This window comes from Drosophila mojavensis, unplaced genomic scaffold (assembly GCF_018153725.1).
Source record: "Drosophila mojavensis isolate 15081-1352.22 unplaced genomic scaffold, ASM1815372v1 contig_74, whole genome shotgun sequence".
NCBI classification, from domain to species: Eukaryota; Metazoa; Arthropoda; class Insecta; order Diptera; family Drosophilidae; genus Drosophila; species Drosophila mojavensis.
The window spans coordinates 14304797-14322503 of record NW_025318899.1 but is presented as its reverse complement, the minus strand read 5'-3'; the positions used below and the strand labels follow the sequence as shown (position 1 = coordinate 14322503).

The window sequence follows — 17707 nt, the reverse complement described above, 5'->3', positions numbered from 1 at the left end:
AGACTTTCTCACAGTGTATTTGTTGTAGCTGCCCCTGTAAGTCGCCCCCGCCCGCACGCAACAACAGAATCAATTTTTATTGGTTACACAACGACGTCAGCGCCAGTGGCGAGTGCATTGAACCCAACGACTCATGACTTTTAGTACTTCTTCGTATACTCTAAAAGTGTCAGCTGCCGTTGGGCATATTAGTTCAGTGTAAGCGATTCTTATAGGGAAATCTAGCTCATCTCTGAATAGAATCTCCATAGCCAATTTTACAGCACAGCCAACTTAATAAGTGACAGTGCTGCCAGACTGTGCAGAGTTCCTTACGAACTTTGCTTTATAGATTTTCAGTAGCGTTGCCAGACTGTGCCAAGCCATATAGCTTCACTTCAGTAAAAAACTCCTGCCATGCTTTTCATACAAATGAGATGTACTTTAAAGAGTATTTAAAAGTCTGCATGCCTAGTTGACATATTCAGTCTTCCCTTTTTTATGTTTCCCCTTTTTTATTATTTTTTCCCTATAAGCTGCTTTGTTTTTGTTGCTCTAAGTAAATAGCCAATGTATTTTATTGATATGTTTCAACATAGGCGTCTCTCTGTATAGACATTGGGGATATTCTATAGACAGACGCATTAAGACTTCTTCAGGTTTGAGCCTTAGGTCTACATTGAAAGTGTTTCAATTGGAGCAACAACAACTTTTCTGTCTATCTGTGTCTTATCTGCCAAACACAATATATTATATAGGCATATATTCCATTTATTTTATGTTCCATGCATCTCAGACTTTCTTATCAGAGGAATGGCCTCAGAGAGACCTCACAGCATAATCTGTGGACTTTTTCGAAATCAGAAATTAGCAGTTGGAACATAAATCACGATTCACAATTCCACAATTCCGATTTAAGTAAATGGTCACGGCTCTTCTATATCTATTTGCACTTTATTATTATCGTCGAGCATATGAATTCGTTGAATTTCGTTTATTAGAAACGCCAGCTGCCTTGTACGCCGCCACCGAAATTATTGCGATTCTGGTCGAAATTTCTATTGGCATTGGCGTAGGCATCGATGCTGCCACGCCCATCTCGACTGGTATAGAGATTGTGATTGTATTGAACGCCCGCCTGGCGGCCTGCCTAATCCTTGCTAGCCGTTACCACCACCGAGCCATGTTGGGGCGAACGCTCAGCTCGAATTATCCGGACATTTGGAGAGCCGGGTCCTGCTTCGGGAAAGTCCACTCGAGCAGTCACCAGAGCTGCCAGGCAACTGACCAGCAGCAGCAGAGCCAAACACCTCTTAAAAGTCATCTTCTCTGATGTGGAGAATACTTTGAATTGCAGAATTCAACTGTGCCCAGATGTGGCCAGAGATGGGTCTTTTATAGTCCAGCGTCGAGAAGTGGGATTCACTTTTGACTGAACTGTTGTTCTCGCTTGACCTACGAGCGGTACTTTTTTCTGAGACCATGTAGATTCCCGTCTATGTTCTTATCAACAACTGAGTAGGATTGGAATATATATTGTGTATATATATTATAATTTAATTTCAGATGATTTAAGGACAGGAATATTTCTGCTCTAGATTGGTCTTTTTTCTTTATTTTTTCGATATTCATAATTTCTGGTATTTATATAAAATTTTTAAATATATCACAATTTTTAAAATTTGTTATTTATCCATATTTATTTCAAACTAAAAATTTAGTATTTACATTAAATTTTTATAGCTTCCTCGACCACACACGCCTCTTCCAATAACATCTAACACTTTCTGACACATTTACAGTGCTTGTGCGACCTCTTGACCCCATTTCACAATCAAATCTGAACGCTATCAGCGCAATTAAATAGATTTTAAAAGCACTTTTCAGTTATAGGCGAATTTGTCATAACTTTTCTTTTCTAAACGCATTCCCGCATGGCCTACGCAACATTGCCATTGCGATAAGGCACGCACAAAAAAAAAAGATAGAAATAGAAATAGAAATGAAAATAAACGAAAATTAAATGGGTCTAAAACAAAGAGCCAATAAAACTAGCAGCATAAAAAAAAAAGAATTTAGTTCAGTCGAGTTCATTGACACACAAAAAGAAATCAAAATATTATGGACGGTGAGCGCCCACACAATCTTGCCTGCCCGCTCCGCCCCTCCCCCCTGCACACGCACTTTTCGGAGAGACTGTGCAGAAAGAGAACTTTTACTTATCGATGTCTAATGATGATAGAAAACGTCATAGATATGTGGGTGCGTGAGTGTGTGTGCGTATGCGTGTGCATAGGATGTTGCCCTGAACTTGAATTTGGCTTTTGTGAAAGTAAACTGCAAGTTCTTATGGACGAGCGCGGATTTCTAATCAGTTTGATTTCATTGTAGTTTATTTTTGGGGCTTTTTCCATTTTCCATTTTCCATTTGTGAGCGCAATTAGATGTGCGTACTTGAAGGCATTTGGCTACTGGCTTCATCGATTTGAATGCGAAAGTCTTTGACTTTTGTGTTCATAGATCATTTGCGGGTGAAAGTTTTTATTTCAGCTCACGAGCACACAGATACACTCACACACAGAGCCACACACTCACACACACAGCCACACACTCACACTTTTAGCTGAGTGGGTTTCATTTACTTTTATTATACGAGCTCTGGATCAGCTTATCTATTGAATATCAAGTTATGCATTTGAATATCGTTTTGTCACCTGTGGCTATTTATCTTCGCGCTGCGTGCGCTTTGTATTTTGATTTTTGTTTCTTTAATTCTTTTTTATAAGCCCACGGGGCGTATACTTTACAGAGAGAGAGAGAGAAAGGGAGAGGGAGGGAGAGCTTCACAATACCTGTCTATGTATTTCTCATCGAGCTGCCAACGAACCTATCGAAATAGAAAATCGACACGTGTTGCCAAGTTTGCCGAGTCATAATTGAATTTTTATAAGCCTGCTCAAGCTGGAGGCGCGCTCCACACGGGGCAACCTTTTCTTAAAGCCCATTCACACACACACACAGAAGCACAAACACAGCCACATTCATTGACGCGCACTGAATGAAATGCTCGCTACTTGGGTGCTGAACCGTGTCTATATATATTTATATATATATATATATATCTATATCCACCTATATCTATATCTTTATAGCTATATACATGCTTTGATGTCTGATCCATGAAAAATGCGTGGCGCACGCATGCCTTCAATATAAATTATATATATTACAGTCATCTACGTGTCGCTAGCTACATTTTGTCTTTATATTGCTGAAGATTTATTTTTTGGCAAAAATAATATGACGACAAAAAATTATTTCGTTATTGTTTAAAAGTCGTGAATAAAGCAGCCACGCCTCTGTTCTCTCGGTCTCTCTCTCTCTGTCTCAGTATTTGTCTCTCTTTCACTCACTATCGCTCACCCTTTCTTTTGCACTCTTTCTCTCTCTCTCTCTCTCTCTGTATAGCACTCTTTGGCTGTCTTTATTATTTGCTTTTCAAGTTCGTCAACTAATAGCAAAACATGAAAATGCAAAAACGAGCGACTAAAAAATAAATTCAGACAGACATTGAATGCTCTTTCTTAAGTGTTCTAGATGCGTATTGCATAAAAGATCTTAGTTAAATTTATATCGAGAATACATATAAGAAAATTTAAGTAGAGGGTCTTTAAAGACTCTAAATGGATAAATGTGGATAAGATATAATAAATATAAAATATTTCCAAATAAATATTTTTTTTAATAATATATATGAAAGAGTTAGCTCATAGCTCATATGCCTATCCTTAGAGTATCTGGAAAAAAACCCGCCAAGTCGTTTGAATACGTATAAATTAAGAATAAGAAAAAGAAATACCAAAAACAACAACAACAATGAGAGAGCATAGCGCACGCACAAATAACAAAAAATGTTGTTATTCTTTATTTTTTTAGCACGAAAGTTTTTGTTTTTATTTTTTTAATAGATCGTAGAATTTCATGGAAGTCAGAAAGAAACAGCAAGAGCTTTTGACATTTGCCAGAGAGTTCTGCGAGCAGCAGTTGGAGCTGGGAGCTGGGAACTGGGAGCTGGAGCTGGAAATGGAGATGAAGACGATGGAGCATGAAACAGCAGCCGGATCAAGAGGGAGGCTGTGGGGCACATTGAAATGCCGGTTGTTGCAGATGTTGTTGTTGTTGTTGCTGTTGTGTTTGCCTTTAAGTCAAGTTCAAGGACTGTCAATTAAATTGAAATCACTTGCTAAAGACGCGATGCGAGCAAAACAAGATACAGATGCGTGTGACTGTGAGCAGACGAGTGGCAGAAAGAGAGAGGGAGCGAGAGAAAGAGAGAGAGAGGGAGAGAGGGGCAATTGTGGCTGTGGAGGGTGTGGCAGTTATCGATGGGCTGCCGAGCTGCTCGTCTTGTGGCATATTTTGAAATCACTTAGAGCACGCAATACACACATAAACAAGTGTGTGTGTGTGTGTGTTCCTTTAGCACGCAGCCTCATCCATACATTGTTGCTATCTTAGCTGATGCCGACAAGTGCTGCGTAGTTTCAGCTTTGCAATTGCCATGAAATTAACCAGGGCTGCAAAACTATGTGGAAATGAAACGAACTGAAAATGGATCAACATAGACAATAATGTGACAAGCCTGGGAATCGAAGCTGTTCTGATAAGTGGATGAGTGAGTCCGAAACATAAATAAACACTTCAAGTGTTATGGCTTTGTTGTCAAGTGCTTAAATGTAACTTTTACAGATCTTTCATATTAATATTATGGTATATAACTCTCAATTTCCCTCAATAGCTTTTCTTGTAACAAAACACGCCCCACGAGCTTAGAAAAAAACTGAACAACAACAACAACAAGCAGCAGCATAAAAAGCATCGAATTGGAAGCGTGTTTCGGGGCCAACTTTCAATTTTCAAATCGAATCGAGGTTTTTGCATACATCGCATCGGTCTCTGTGAGACGATAAAGTTTGGTCATAGCTTGCGGCATTCTGATACGCTTTTAAACAAATGCATAATTAATGCCGCATTTTAAGATCTCCGCTTTGGTGTTTTTATTCACAAATTAACATATTACCACGACATCATGCATAATTTAGTTTGTTTCATTTCCATTTTTGGGGGCTGCCGCTGCTGCTGCCCCTGCCACTGCCTCTGCCCCTGCCGCAGGGCCCACAGAGTTTTCAATGCACGTGCTCGCTAAACACTCAACTAAAATTTAGTTTTATTTATTTTCCATTATAAATTGAGACAAAATGTTTTTTAATGTTGTCGAGTAAAATGTCTTAAATAGTTTATAAATAGCAAGTGGAAAGGAAGCGGCCGGCTAGCCAAGCGGAAATTCGCAGCATTTGTCACGCACAAATACAGAAAGAAATGGAGAACAGAGAGAGAGGGAGAGTACTCTATCTCTTTCTCTCTTTCTCTCTTTCTCTCTGGCGCTCTATAAGGGCCAGTTAATATGTTTTGCCAATAAAGCCATTTCGCTGCGTTTCCAAACTCAATTTAAAGTTGTTGTTGGCTTTGTTCGCGTTGTTGTCGTTGTTGTCGCTTTTGTTTCTTTTTATTTATTTAGAATTTTGTTTTTGTATGCCAAGAATTTAAATTAGTAGTAAATCTGGTTTTTATTCATTCGATTTCGTGTTTCGCGTCTGCTGCTCAATTCTCGATTTTGTTGCTTTAGCTCTTTTCTGCGACGTTATTACAGGTGGAATTTCGGGGCTCAAATGTTGTTGTTGCTCTTGCCTGGCTCTCAGCAAACGCCAAGTCGACGCTGGCTGGCAATGGCCAAAAAACAAAAGTAATTTAATTTATATAAAAGTAATTTCTAGTTTGTGTGCTGGGCAAATGCCGGTTTATATTATTTATGCTAGACATCAGCTAGACTGAAATATTGCAGCAGCCTGAAGACTACAAAAATTTCTCTATTTAAAAAAAAAATATATATAAAAAAAATGGCCATATAATAATGAGATAGATTTGTATGCAGCGTATATGTTCCATAAACAATTACGTTTACTTTCTCCCAAAAGAAAAAAAAAAATAATAATAATAATAATGTTAAAAAAAATAAATTAATAAAATTAAATTAAAAATATTAAATAGATAAATTTATATATAGATATATAAGTATAAAAAAAATATATTAATACAAAAATAAAATTCTAAAGATTTTAATTTTCCTTATCAAGATAAAAATGATTCTTTATCTATTTAAGCATTTGCATTATGTACTTATATCTTCCTGCAATTGAAATCTTTAATCTTTAAACAAATTAATGATAATGTCCTCGATGTGGGTCATATTTGTGCAGAACCAACATGTAAGCGTTTAATCTCTGGCTTTCTTTTTATTAAAATCTCATTTCTTTCTTCTTATTTTTTGGGCAAATTGCTAAAAAGTGAAATTTACTCAGAGTCAAACAACAATATGGCGAAAAAAAAAATACAGTAAAACATTTCACAGAGTTGTAATATAAACATTTACATTAATTTAAATGGAATTTTTATTGATTTTCGACTGGTTGCATTTTTATGCATGCTGCACTTAAGAATTTATTTATGCACTTTTTCTTTTACTGTTTTCTCTCTCTCTCTCTCTCTCTCTCTGTTTGTCCGTGTGTGCGCTTTATTTCGCCTTTGTCTTGTTTTATGCGTATATAAATATTTGCATCCTGTAGCTGTGGCTTTACATGTATGTATTTGTATGTTGTATCTGTATGTTTATCTCTGTATCTGTATCTGTATCTGTATCTGTATCTGTATCTGTATCTGTATCTGTATCTGTATCTGTATCTGTATCTGTATCTGTATCTGTATCTGTATCTGTATCTGTATCTGTATCTGTATCTGTATCTGTATCTGTATCTGTATCTGTATCTGTATCTGTATCTGTATCTGTATCTGTATCTGTATCTGTATCTGTATCTGTATCTGTATCTGTATCTGTATCTGTATCTGTATCTGTATCTGTATCTGTATCTGTATCTGTATCTGTATCTGTATCTGTATCTGTATCTGTATCTGTATCTGTATCTGTATCTGTATCTGTATCTGTATCTGTATCTGTATCTGTATCTGTATCTGTATCTGTATCTGTATCTGTATCTGTATCTGTATCTGTATCTGTATCTATGCCTGTATCTTTGCCTCTGTATATTAATATCTTTTTGTATATGTATCTGTTACCCTATCTTTGTACCTGTATCTATAACGTTAACAGTTTCTGCAAATGCGTATCTATATCTGTGTATCTTCATATCTATTGTTGCATTTGTATCCGTTCATTTATAGATATATATGTATCTGCATGTGCATCCGTAGATAAATCTGTAGTTATATCTGAAATTATATTTGAATATGCATATCGCAGATATATCTTTATCTGTATAGTTTAACTAAATTTCGATGTGTATCTATAGATTCATTTGTAGATGTATCTCCGCATAGTTTTGCCAATAACAGTAACCTGTCTTTTAAACTATATCAGTTTCAAAATGAATCATTATCTGAATAAAGTATACGTATCTGGATTCAGTATCTTTATCTGTATCCTCATATATTATATTTGTTTGCACACATATGTAGTATCTGTAGCTGCATCCGTGTATTTGTATCTTTATCTGTGCGTATTTATTTTGCCTTTTACACGTTATTTTTGTAGCTTCTGCCTGCGCCGGCTTGTAATTACAATAAAAAACAACAAAAGAAACAACAAAACGAGACAAGAAAACGAAAATGGAATGTTTTTGATGTTCTGTGCCTGCTTGGCTTTGCTTTACATTGCTTTTCGAATTGCTGTGCATATATAAATTGTTGTGTCTTTATTTTTCTTATCGGCTGTACGAAAAAAGGGACAGTCGCGCGATTAAGAAAAAATTTCTTAACTCATTACGATTTCACTCAATACGGCGTATAATTTTTGGTTGTGGACCGACGGCATCTGCGTTCCATACAAACATATACACACATACACGTATATATACACATATAATACACACACTCTTTCAAAACTACATGTTTCACTTTCTCTGGCGCCTGGGAAGACAAATAAAATCAAAACACCAAATTTCCATTCAGCATAATATCTACGAGATGCGCTTGTTCAGAGTTCTTTAAACTATTTGGTAACAGTCTATAAAATTTTATAAATTGTTTAGAAAACAATATGATGGTAAAGTAGTGCTAAATATGTATTTCAATTCATCCATTGAAAATAATGTTCAACTCTATTTTGATAAGTGAAAAACGAGGCTAAAATGTTTTTGTTTCATGAACATTTGGTTTCATAGAGTTCACAAGTTTAGTAATATTTTTTTTAGTAATTTTTATTATTTTTAAATTTTTATAGAACTTTTCTTTTTCACTTTTACCATCTATGTATCCATTAGAATTTATAAATTTATATTTACCAGATATAAACTATAATAAATTTTTAATTCATGCCTTTGCACGCACAGAAACCAGTTTAAGTTAATTTCTATGCCATAAAGCTACGCTAATTCGATGATACTAAATGTACAAATATTTATACATATATATGTGAATGTGTATGCGTGTATATATACTATGTATATTAATGTTTGATATCTGTATGCCTATTGCTTATATACATTTTCAGCTGTACTTACATTTATCGCCTGTGGCTCGGTCCGCCCGTATGACTCGATTTTTTCATTCAGAACTTTTGCTACGCAATATATGCGTGTAATTTCTCTCTCTCTCTCTCTCTCTTTCTCCTATCTCGTTCTCTCTTGCTCACTTCCTCTTTCTCTCTCTCTGACTGCCCACAATATTGTACGATCTGTTGCTGTTGTTGTTGTTGTTGTTTTTTATTCACACAATTTAATTTGTTTTTTCGTATTTTGTTGTTGATTATAATTTATTTAGTAATTGCACATATAATGGGGGAAACAAAAAAATTTAAATTCTGCTGCTGAGGGATTGAAATTTTTTATTATTATTTAATTTTTTTTTTCGTATTTCACTTTAATTTGTTTAACATATTTTATCGTGTTTTTATTTGTATTTTTTTTTTATTTTGATTCTTTTTTATAAAAATCGTAAATTTCCAACAGATTTAATGAATTCTCAAATATTTATTTCATTTTCTGGGGGAAACTCTCAGTTCAACGTATATTTCGTATTTCGTTCTAAAAATAAAACAATTTTTCGCTTTGAAATATTTTTTGTGCTGGGTGTTTTCTGTGTTGCACTTGTATCTTTCAGCTACGTACATATATATTTCAGATACATTTTATTTTTCATTGAAGGAATTGCTTACTTTTTAGCGTTTCATGATTTTGCTTCTTTTTTATTTTATTTTGTTTTATATGGCCAATACAGTTTCGAAAGTACTATATGTTCTTTGTATTTTGTTATTTTCTTTTTTGTTTTTGATAAAACGCGACGCGTTCGCTGCGCAGCGCTTGCAGTTACAACGACGACGTCTGAGCGGCAAAAACTCGAGAATAAGCAAAGTGCGGCTCAATTTATACGACAAACAGACAACAAGAAGATACACACGAATGCGGCGCTGCCGCTGTTGCTGGCTCGCATTGGTATTGGTGTAGCCGTCTCTGTAGCTGTTGGTGTTGGTGTTACTGTTGCTGTTGGTATATCTTAAAGATACACACGATCGTCAGCCAGCTACAGATAACAGCGCCGTCGCCGCAAACAGCAACAGCGACGCGCACGCAATTAGAACGCTGCCAAACGGTCGCTGCCACTGCCACAGCCGCTGCCGCAGCTGGCTGCACCTAAAATGAGAGCGTTCGCCGGCTGCGAGCAGCGCAGCGAGAGTGAATTTTTTGGGTATTTCACGTTTTTCGCTCTCTTCGGGGGTGGCGGCGGCGGCGCTGTTGCTGTTATCGCAGCCGTAGGCGCTATGCGTCGGCGTTTCAGTCTCTATTCGCTCGAGTGTGTGTGTGAATGTTTGTGTTTTGTATTTATTATTATAAAATAGTAGTAGATGGGGCCACAAGAAAAAAAACGTAGTAGCTTTTGGTGCTAGCGCTCGCCTGTTTCAATACGTCTGTTTTATTTGCATATATTCAATATGCACGACCTACATTGTTGTTTTTCGACGAGCGACAGACAAACAAAAACGAAAATAAGTATTAAGCTACATACAAACATATATGCATAGATACAGACGCACAAAATATACAAAACAGCGCACAGCACACACCGCAGAGCGCCGTTGAGCAGGCGAAGCCGCATATAAATAAAAACACATCAAGTGTAAATATGTAAGTAAGTATTACCGCTGTCGCTGTCTCTGCCGCTGTCGCCGTCGCCGTCGCAGTCGCTGCGGGTACCCCACACACACACACACACACGCAGAGAGTGGCGCCCGCACTCATGCAAGAGATAAACGTAGGGGAGACAAACGCACAGGCACACGCACTCACACACACAGACAGAGAGACACTGCACAGAGTGTCAGTGGAAGCCGACAAAACAACAACTCGCTGGCATCGCCGTCCGCACGCGGTCAAAGGCAAGTCCAAACTGAACCGAAGTGCTCGAAAAAAACTTTTTCGCTTGGCCCCAAACAGCTGCTGCCGCTGCCACAGTCGACGTCGCAGCTCGCAGTCAGCTGCGACAGCGCAGCGACTTTGGCGCTCTTTGCATTTGCACCGACTGTTACAGCTTAACAGCGCTCTGTTAAAGCTCTCGCCTCTCTGTTATGGGTGTGGGCGACCGTCCAGGCTCGGCCCAGTTGTTCTTTAGGCATTTGTTTACTTTGCATACATACATTTTATTATTTTCTTTTTATCTATTTTTATTATTATCTGCGTATCTCTGACAGCTGTTGAGCTTATTAATTTTCCTAATTGGGCTACTAGTAAGCTTTGGCCCAGCGAAAAGCTTGCAATGTGCAGCTTTTGCTTTCAACACTGACGTCATCGTCACATTAAGAAATTCCCTTGGCTAGGGCAGCCGATCATTAAGATATATCAGCGCTCAAAAGCAATGCGTCCTTTTTTCAACACTAGTAGCCTGATGAGCTTTTGATGATGGATGATGGAATCCACATGTTGAAGACCCGCAACAAAGTCTCACACATCAATCTAAATGCTCGGCCATTAGTTTAAATTTGACTGAAGAAGGCAAAACCGAAACCAAAACGGGAAAAACAAAGAAATAAGCGGCAAAAATAAAAGACCACAGCGAAACAAGATTTTAGAATTTCGTTTATGGCTTAATACAGATAAGATAGATGTTAATTTCATAAAAGATATTACAATTAATTTGAACTGAATACTTTTTTGGATTATTTGCGTATGAAGTTTAAGCCAACGAGTTGGCCAAACAGATTTAGGGTGGATTACGACTAAATATATTGATGAAAATTCGTTTATGGAAATCTGAAGAGATAAGCTTTCTAGCTAAATATATATAAGGCTGTAATTTACTTCTTCTGTGATTTACTTCTTCAGAGTGTTTTTCCTTTAAGCCAAAACAATATACTCAAAATTTGCTTTCTACATATTTTCTTTTTTTTATGTTATTTAACATATGTAGATATAGATAGCAACATATTCATTTATGTATATGTAAAAGCTTGCATATCAATTACACATTGAGCGCAAGGCCGACCAGAAGGCAGATAGACAGGCAGACAGACAGATAGACATTTGGACGTTCATGAGTGTATTTGAGTGCATTTAATGAATGATCAAAGTGAATTGAAACCAAGGCAATAATCATGCGACGCTACTCCATATGTAAACGTATATATGATATAGTACAGTATAGTATAGTATAGTTAGGAGTAGTTTCTCTATATGTATAGCTATATATGTCTAACACTAACTTATTGGCAGACTGGGCACAGTTAATTACGTGACATGTCAGAGCCGCAAACGAGTTAAACACGCTTCGATCGATGCATTGCAATTGCAATTGCATTCACCTCGAAGTGTTCATTGAACTCTTACAACAACAACAACAACCAAATAACAACAACCAATTGAAAATAACATTCAATTTGCTATAATTGATGAGTCTAAGCTCTATTTAGATTGGATTCCGATTAAAATATAAAAACAACATCGCACCCTTCTTCTGCCAGTAGATATAACGGTAAGTGTAGGTAGTGTATCAGTATCTGTTTCTGTAAGTGTAACTGTATTTGTATCTGTATCTGTATCTGTGTGTATGTGCGTGCGTATTTGTGTAACTGTTTCAGCTTGTCAACAAACGGCAAGCAAATAATACAAGAAATTTTCAATAAAAATTTATGTTTGCTGTATTGACGACCATGGCTGGGCTTATCTGCAGTTCACTTCATTTTTTTTGTATTTTGTTTGATGTGTAAACGTTAACATATTTCGGAATATTCGAAAGATACTTTTTTTTCCTCATTCAGCTGATCAGAATTCCCAAATTTCTCACGTAGGCCAAGCGAGCGCAACTCGCGGAACCAGAGAGCTACAGACTTTATATGTATCCAAAACTTTTATTAACTAGTGGCAGAGAGAGTGAGAGAGAGTAGCATAGAGTATGTACGAGAGAGAGCGAGAGAGTGGGCGTGACTGAGTGCCTGCTGAAGCTGTGTCTTCTTATCTGCTCGCCCACAATGTATGTCATTCCTGATAAGGCAGCATTTAGAATTGCCTTTCTATATATGCAACTGTTATAAACATACACAAACATACATACATAAATAAGCATATGTGTATATGTATATTTCAACTCCTGCTAACTTTCATATACATATGTCTGCCTATATATACATACAAGCGCTGCCATGACTAATTAAGCAAAACTCAATTTCTCAGCATAAAAATTTGCCGACAACTTTGTAAAAGGATTGCTGAAAAAGTTTGTTGCGCATCTCTTGGTTATGTGGGCAGAGCAGGCCATGGGGTATATTAGCTGGCACAGACAATTTGTAGAGTGGCGTGTGTGAAATATTGATGAAATGGTATTATATATGGCATGTACTTGAATTATTATTCGTTTAGCTAATTCGGAAGGCCGCATGAAATTCAAAGAATTCCGAAAAATAATTGATTAAAGTTTAATATTTGCCATATTCGCATATACATATATTGTAATATTTATATTTTTTTTAAATTTATGTATATATTCTTTAATTTACTTAAGTTTCTTTTTTACAAATCTATAAATAAGTCCCTAAAATTAATTTTTATTTTCAATCGATTTACTCCCTGCAAGGATATTCATTCGTTCACATATATATTTTTTGATCAGCTCCAGTTGTTGCTTTGTTGTTGTTATTGTTTTTTATCTTTACTGCTCTTCGTTTTTCGATTTCGGTGCTCTTTGGCCGTGTGAATCATAAGCATTAAGCATAAAACCGACATTTAGCTGATTGATCTTAATAAGAATTCCAGGCTCGGGTGGAGTTGCGTTTTTTGGCTGCGTTCGCTAACGGATTCATGCGGCGGGTCAATAACATTTTGCTGCCAGTGTGTCCATACCAAAGCCCACCAGGCCCCCACTACCTCTGCCCCGCCCCCTTTTTGCAGTCATTGAGGGCGTTACTTGGGCTGCGCCTTGCGCAACATAACAAACTTTGTGTTTGTTTGTCTTAATACCCGTTTGCGATGTGAATACGGGTATATTGATTTGTTTGTAAAGTGCTGGTCAATCTGGGCGTAGCAACAAGAACTGACACTTGGGTCTGATCTCCTGCAATCCATAAGTTTGGTGTTTTCCATGGACAAGTATTAAACTCTCGATTATGCTCGACTACAGCTTACATACATGTTTATTCTTGTTTCCATGCATTCTCATTGTTCACTTTTAATAAGTCCCCCCGCCAATCTTCTCTCAGAGAGCGAGAGCGAGAGAGTGAGAGAAGGAGTGGGCCTGTTGGAAATTGAAGTTTGCTTTTATTTTTTTAAAGTTCTGTTTCATTTGGCTGCATTTGGAAGTCTGTCTACACAAATATCAGAAATAATTGGATTGCTCTGTTCATATATGTATATAGAAACATATATTGGGATCAGAGCGTTTGGAATTCGCAAATGTTGTGCTGTGGAGCGGATGTCTGTTGCCCAATTCATGATTGAAAAGCGTCGCCAAAAGTGCAAAATTTGCAAAGCTAATGTCAAGAGACCTGAGAGAGAGAGAGAGAGAGAGAGAGAGAGAGAGAGCAAGGGGGTGGCGAGGTCTTTACCCCCATTTCGTGGAGTCTGGGGCATTCTAAGAACTGTTGCATATTTCATTCCCTTACATAAAAACAAAAAATCAATTTTAAAGTCAATTTGATGTAGATGTTGTGTAGATGAATTACTTGTTGCGTACCAGTGTGCACACTGGGTGTCTCCTACATACATATATGTACATATGTATGTATGTATATGTTCACACTCGCACATGTATTTTGTCAAACCATTTCTTAACTAATATTTATTTCGAAGCATTTAGCAAATGGCAACGACAACCTGTTTAATGAAATCCAATCAAATATGTCTGACACGCAAATTGCATTTTTTTTTCCTAATTTCGTAGTAGAAAGATACACTGTTTAGACTCTGTAAAGGGGTGTATTGGCTGTGTGTGCAGTATGTTGGTAGCTCTAGCTATAAGCATACTACTTTTTCGAATACTACTACTGCTATTATGCTAGTAAATAATACTAAAACTACTACTATTACTGGTAATACCACTGTGTACTCCCACTTCTACTGCTAGTATATATATTATTCATTACTACTACTATTTGCAAAATATTACTACTATTATACTACTATATACTACTATAACTGTTGCTAATGCTTCACCTCTTTTAATTTACTACTATTATCTATTACTACTATTTTAATTTCCTACTACTATCTACCATTTCAAGTTTAGTTTACTCTATTATCAGCTAATGCTATTTTAAATTACTTTTACTATCACTACTATTACTACAAACCTCACAATTTCTACAACTACTACAGCCACTGCTATTTTTTTAATTTACTTTTACTATCACTACTAACTCCACAATTCCTACTATTACTACTACCTCGTCAATTCATACAATATGGCCCTACTTCTACTATCAAATTAATTAAGTCAATCTACTACTTGTTTTTAGACAATATACTCAATTTTTATTTATTTATTAAATAGAATTTCAGATAATTGTAGAGTATTCTGCGGTGCCTTACCGCTGCTTGCCAAATTACTAAGCATTGCGCACTGCAAAGCCCCAAACATTGGCGACACTTGCGACATTTTTGTTTCGTAATGTCTGGTGTCTAGCAATCGAATTAAATCAAATGCAATCGACTCTCACAGCAATTATGAAATATATATGTATATGTGTATATAGGTATAAACACCATATCAAAGTCTTGTCTGCAGCTCAAATGAAACACAATTTGCGTAAAATTGAAGTGCTTCTGCTTCCACAGCCTTTTACTACTAAGTAGCGCACTTGATCAGATGCCACGCCCTCTGTCTCTCAACAAGCTAACACAGCCTTCACTCTGCTGCCCTTTATTATGCTTTTGTTTGTTGTTTTTGGTTTGGTTTGTTGTTGTTGTTGTTGTTTTGCTTCTTTTTTTCTGTGTGCAAACAAAAGGCGTCTAGATTACGTCTACGTCGTCAACAGACCCAAAAACCCAGACAGACGCTGCCTCAAGCTTTCAGCTGTCTCTGTCCCTCTCTCCATATCCATATCCATATCCATCTCTGTCTCTGTCTCTGTCTCGCCCTCTTCCTTGTTTCTGGTTGCTCGTCTCTGTCTGGAAATTGGGTTCGCCTTGTCTGCTTTTTGTCTGCGGCTGCGTCCTTAGCCATTCTTTCGTCTTATTCCCCGTCTTCTTCTTCTTCTTCCTTCTGTAGATGTTAGTCAAGTTTTTATTATTATTTTTTTCTGCTTAGGTTTATTGTTTGGATTTTGCATTTGATATCAGTTTTCGGCACATGGCTCGTCTGCCCTGTCGTCGGCTGGGCCCAAGCGAAATCAAAAGTGCTTCAAGTCGTGTGAATTTCGAATAGACTTTCTGATGACTCTAGATGACTTCCAAATTGCAGTATGTTGAAAAGAGTATAAATTTATAGAAATAATGGGTGAGAACTTGGCTTTCTATTAGTTTATCACTTTTTTTTTTAATTTTATTTTAATACAAAAGTTTAGTAAAATATTTGCTAAATATATATTATGGAATTTCTCATTAAGTTTTTAAATTGTTTATATATATTTCTATTAAAATAAAAAAAAATTAACGTACATCTCTCTAAATATTCATCTCTCATTATTTATTAAGTAGTTAAAATCAATATATATTAATAACATAGTTTTGAATTTTCTTTTAAGAAACTTTAGTAATTCTAATTTTCAATTCTCAAATAATTTAGAAAATATTTTGGAAATGTTTTTTAATCTTTTGCCTCTCTATATTATGCACAGTTGAATTTTGCCACACAATCTGACACACAACTTGCCAAAAAAAAAAAAAAAACGATAGACAGGCACACACACAAAGATACACACACAGACAGACATTCGCACACACACACGTATGCATATCACACAAATCATGTCTGGATCTTTATTGTGCGACTGACCTTGAATTTATGCAAATTGCTCAAGTGGGAAACAAAGTTTTTTGTCAAATTGAGAAATCAAGCAAAATAAAAAGAAGAGAAAAAAAAAAAAACAAGCCGCATTTGATTCAGAAAGACCTTGACATTGAGCTCGAAAGGGCTCGCCTCATATTAAATTATGTGATATCATCGCAGTTAGGCAGAATTTGCTTTCCAAATGAAATATGAATGCATTATAAACATACATAGATATTTGTATAAATGGTAAATAACTGGCTTATGTCATTTGATTTACTTTTTACTTAACGCCCAGTGCAATCGGATGTTCTCAATGCTATTCTCATCTCTCTTTAAAAGGCAGGCGAACATACTTATGTCATAAAGCCTTTATATATCCTTATATGTGTACATGTGCCACAATAAGCAGCATCGCAAATTAATTACAGCTTTAAAGACAATTTGAAAATGATTCTCTCTTGGGAAGTAAACAACTTGAAGATACCCTGCATTGCTTGCATAAAGAAGTTAATTATGGGCTCTCTAAAATACTTAATTTCTCCATACTAAAGAGTTTCCGAAAGACATGTAACTCGCTTCACCCTTCATGAGAATCGCACAGAAGTCCCATTGCCATCCAGCTAAAGATGAATCCTGCGATAGCCATTTAATGCAAGCAAATGCTTAAAGGGTATTAAAAATCACCAAAAAAAAAAAAACACATAATAAGCATCTGGGTACGGTCCGGCGGACAGCGTATCGATAACCCTTATCAAATGTGCGGCATCTCGAGGCGAAAAATACAAATTATGCTTACAAACAAAAAAACGAAACATCGAAATGCCAAAAGTACACAAAATGCAACAGTGTGTGTGTGTGTGTGTTTATGTATTTGCTTTGCCATTGGAACTCGACTGAACGTTTTCGCCTTGGGGCCCACCATCAGAGCTATGGGCGTGGCACGCTTAAATCCCAAACGCCCCGCACTAAAAGCCTAAAAGAGAACAACAAACCCAAAACTCTGAGATGCAAATTATGCGATATGGAAAAGTTCGATCAAATTGCAGTAATTTGCCCCGATGAGTGCTACCCGAAGAAGTTGCAAAGTAAAGCTCAAGCGATTGAGCTGAACAACAAATTTAGGTAGCCGTCTATATAAATGGCTTTTGAGAGACTTTATTTACTTATAATAAGCGGACACGTGCTA

The 17707-nt window shown here is 36.5% G+C and overlaps 2 protein-coding genes and 1 long non-coding RNA gene across 5 annotated transcripts in view; all 3 read right to left on the bottom strand.

Moving 5' to 3' along the window:
- The window catches only part of LOC6582459 (solute carrier organic anion transporter family member 74D), a 28227-nt gene extending 19436 nt beyond the window's left edge, over positions 1-8791 (bottom strand). Inside the window, exon 1 of the mRNA XM_015162460.3 lies at positions 8613-8791. The gene's annotated coding sequence lies outside the window, so the exon portion shown is untranslated. The remainder of the gene's footprint in view (positions 1-8612) is intronic.
- Positions 915-1365, bottom strand: LOC6582458. Its single transcript, XM_002008123.4, is given in 1 exon segment — positions 915-1365. A coding segment is annotated over 1 exon segment (327 nt). The 5' UTR covers positions 1304-1365; the 3' UTR covers positions 915-976.
- Positions 8792-8886: 95 nt separating the features above from the next.
- LOC122757445 lies at positions 8887-10696 on the bottom strand. Of its 3 annotated transcripts, none has more exons than XR_006357479.1 (3): positions 10248-10514; positions 9266-9602; positions 8887-8917 (listed from the first exon to the last, which is right to left on the bottom strand). It is a non-coding gene; the product is annotated as an uncharacterized LOC122757445 (long non-coding RNA). The 3 variants fall into 3 exon arrangements; XR_006357478.1 differs by lacking the exon at positions 8887-8917 and adding an exon at positions 9055-9134 and having other exon boundaries at positions 10248-10513; XR_006357477.1 differs by lacking the exon at positions 8887-8917 and having other exon boundaries at positions 9055-9602; positions 10248-10696.
- Positions 10697-17707: the final 7011 nt, after the last annotated feature.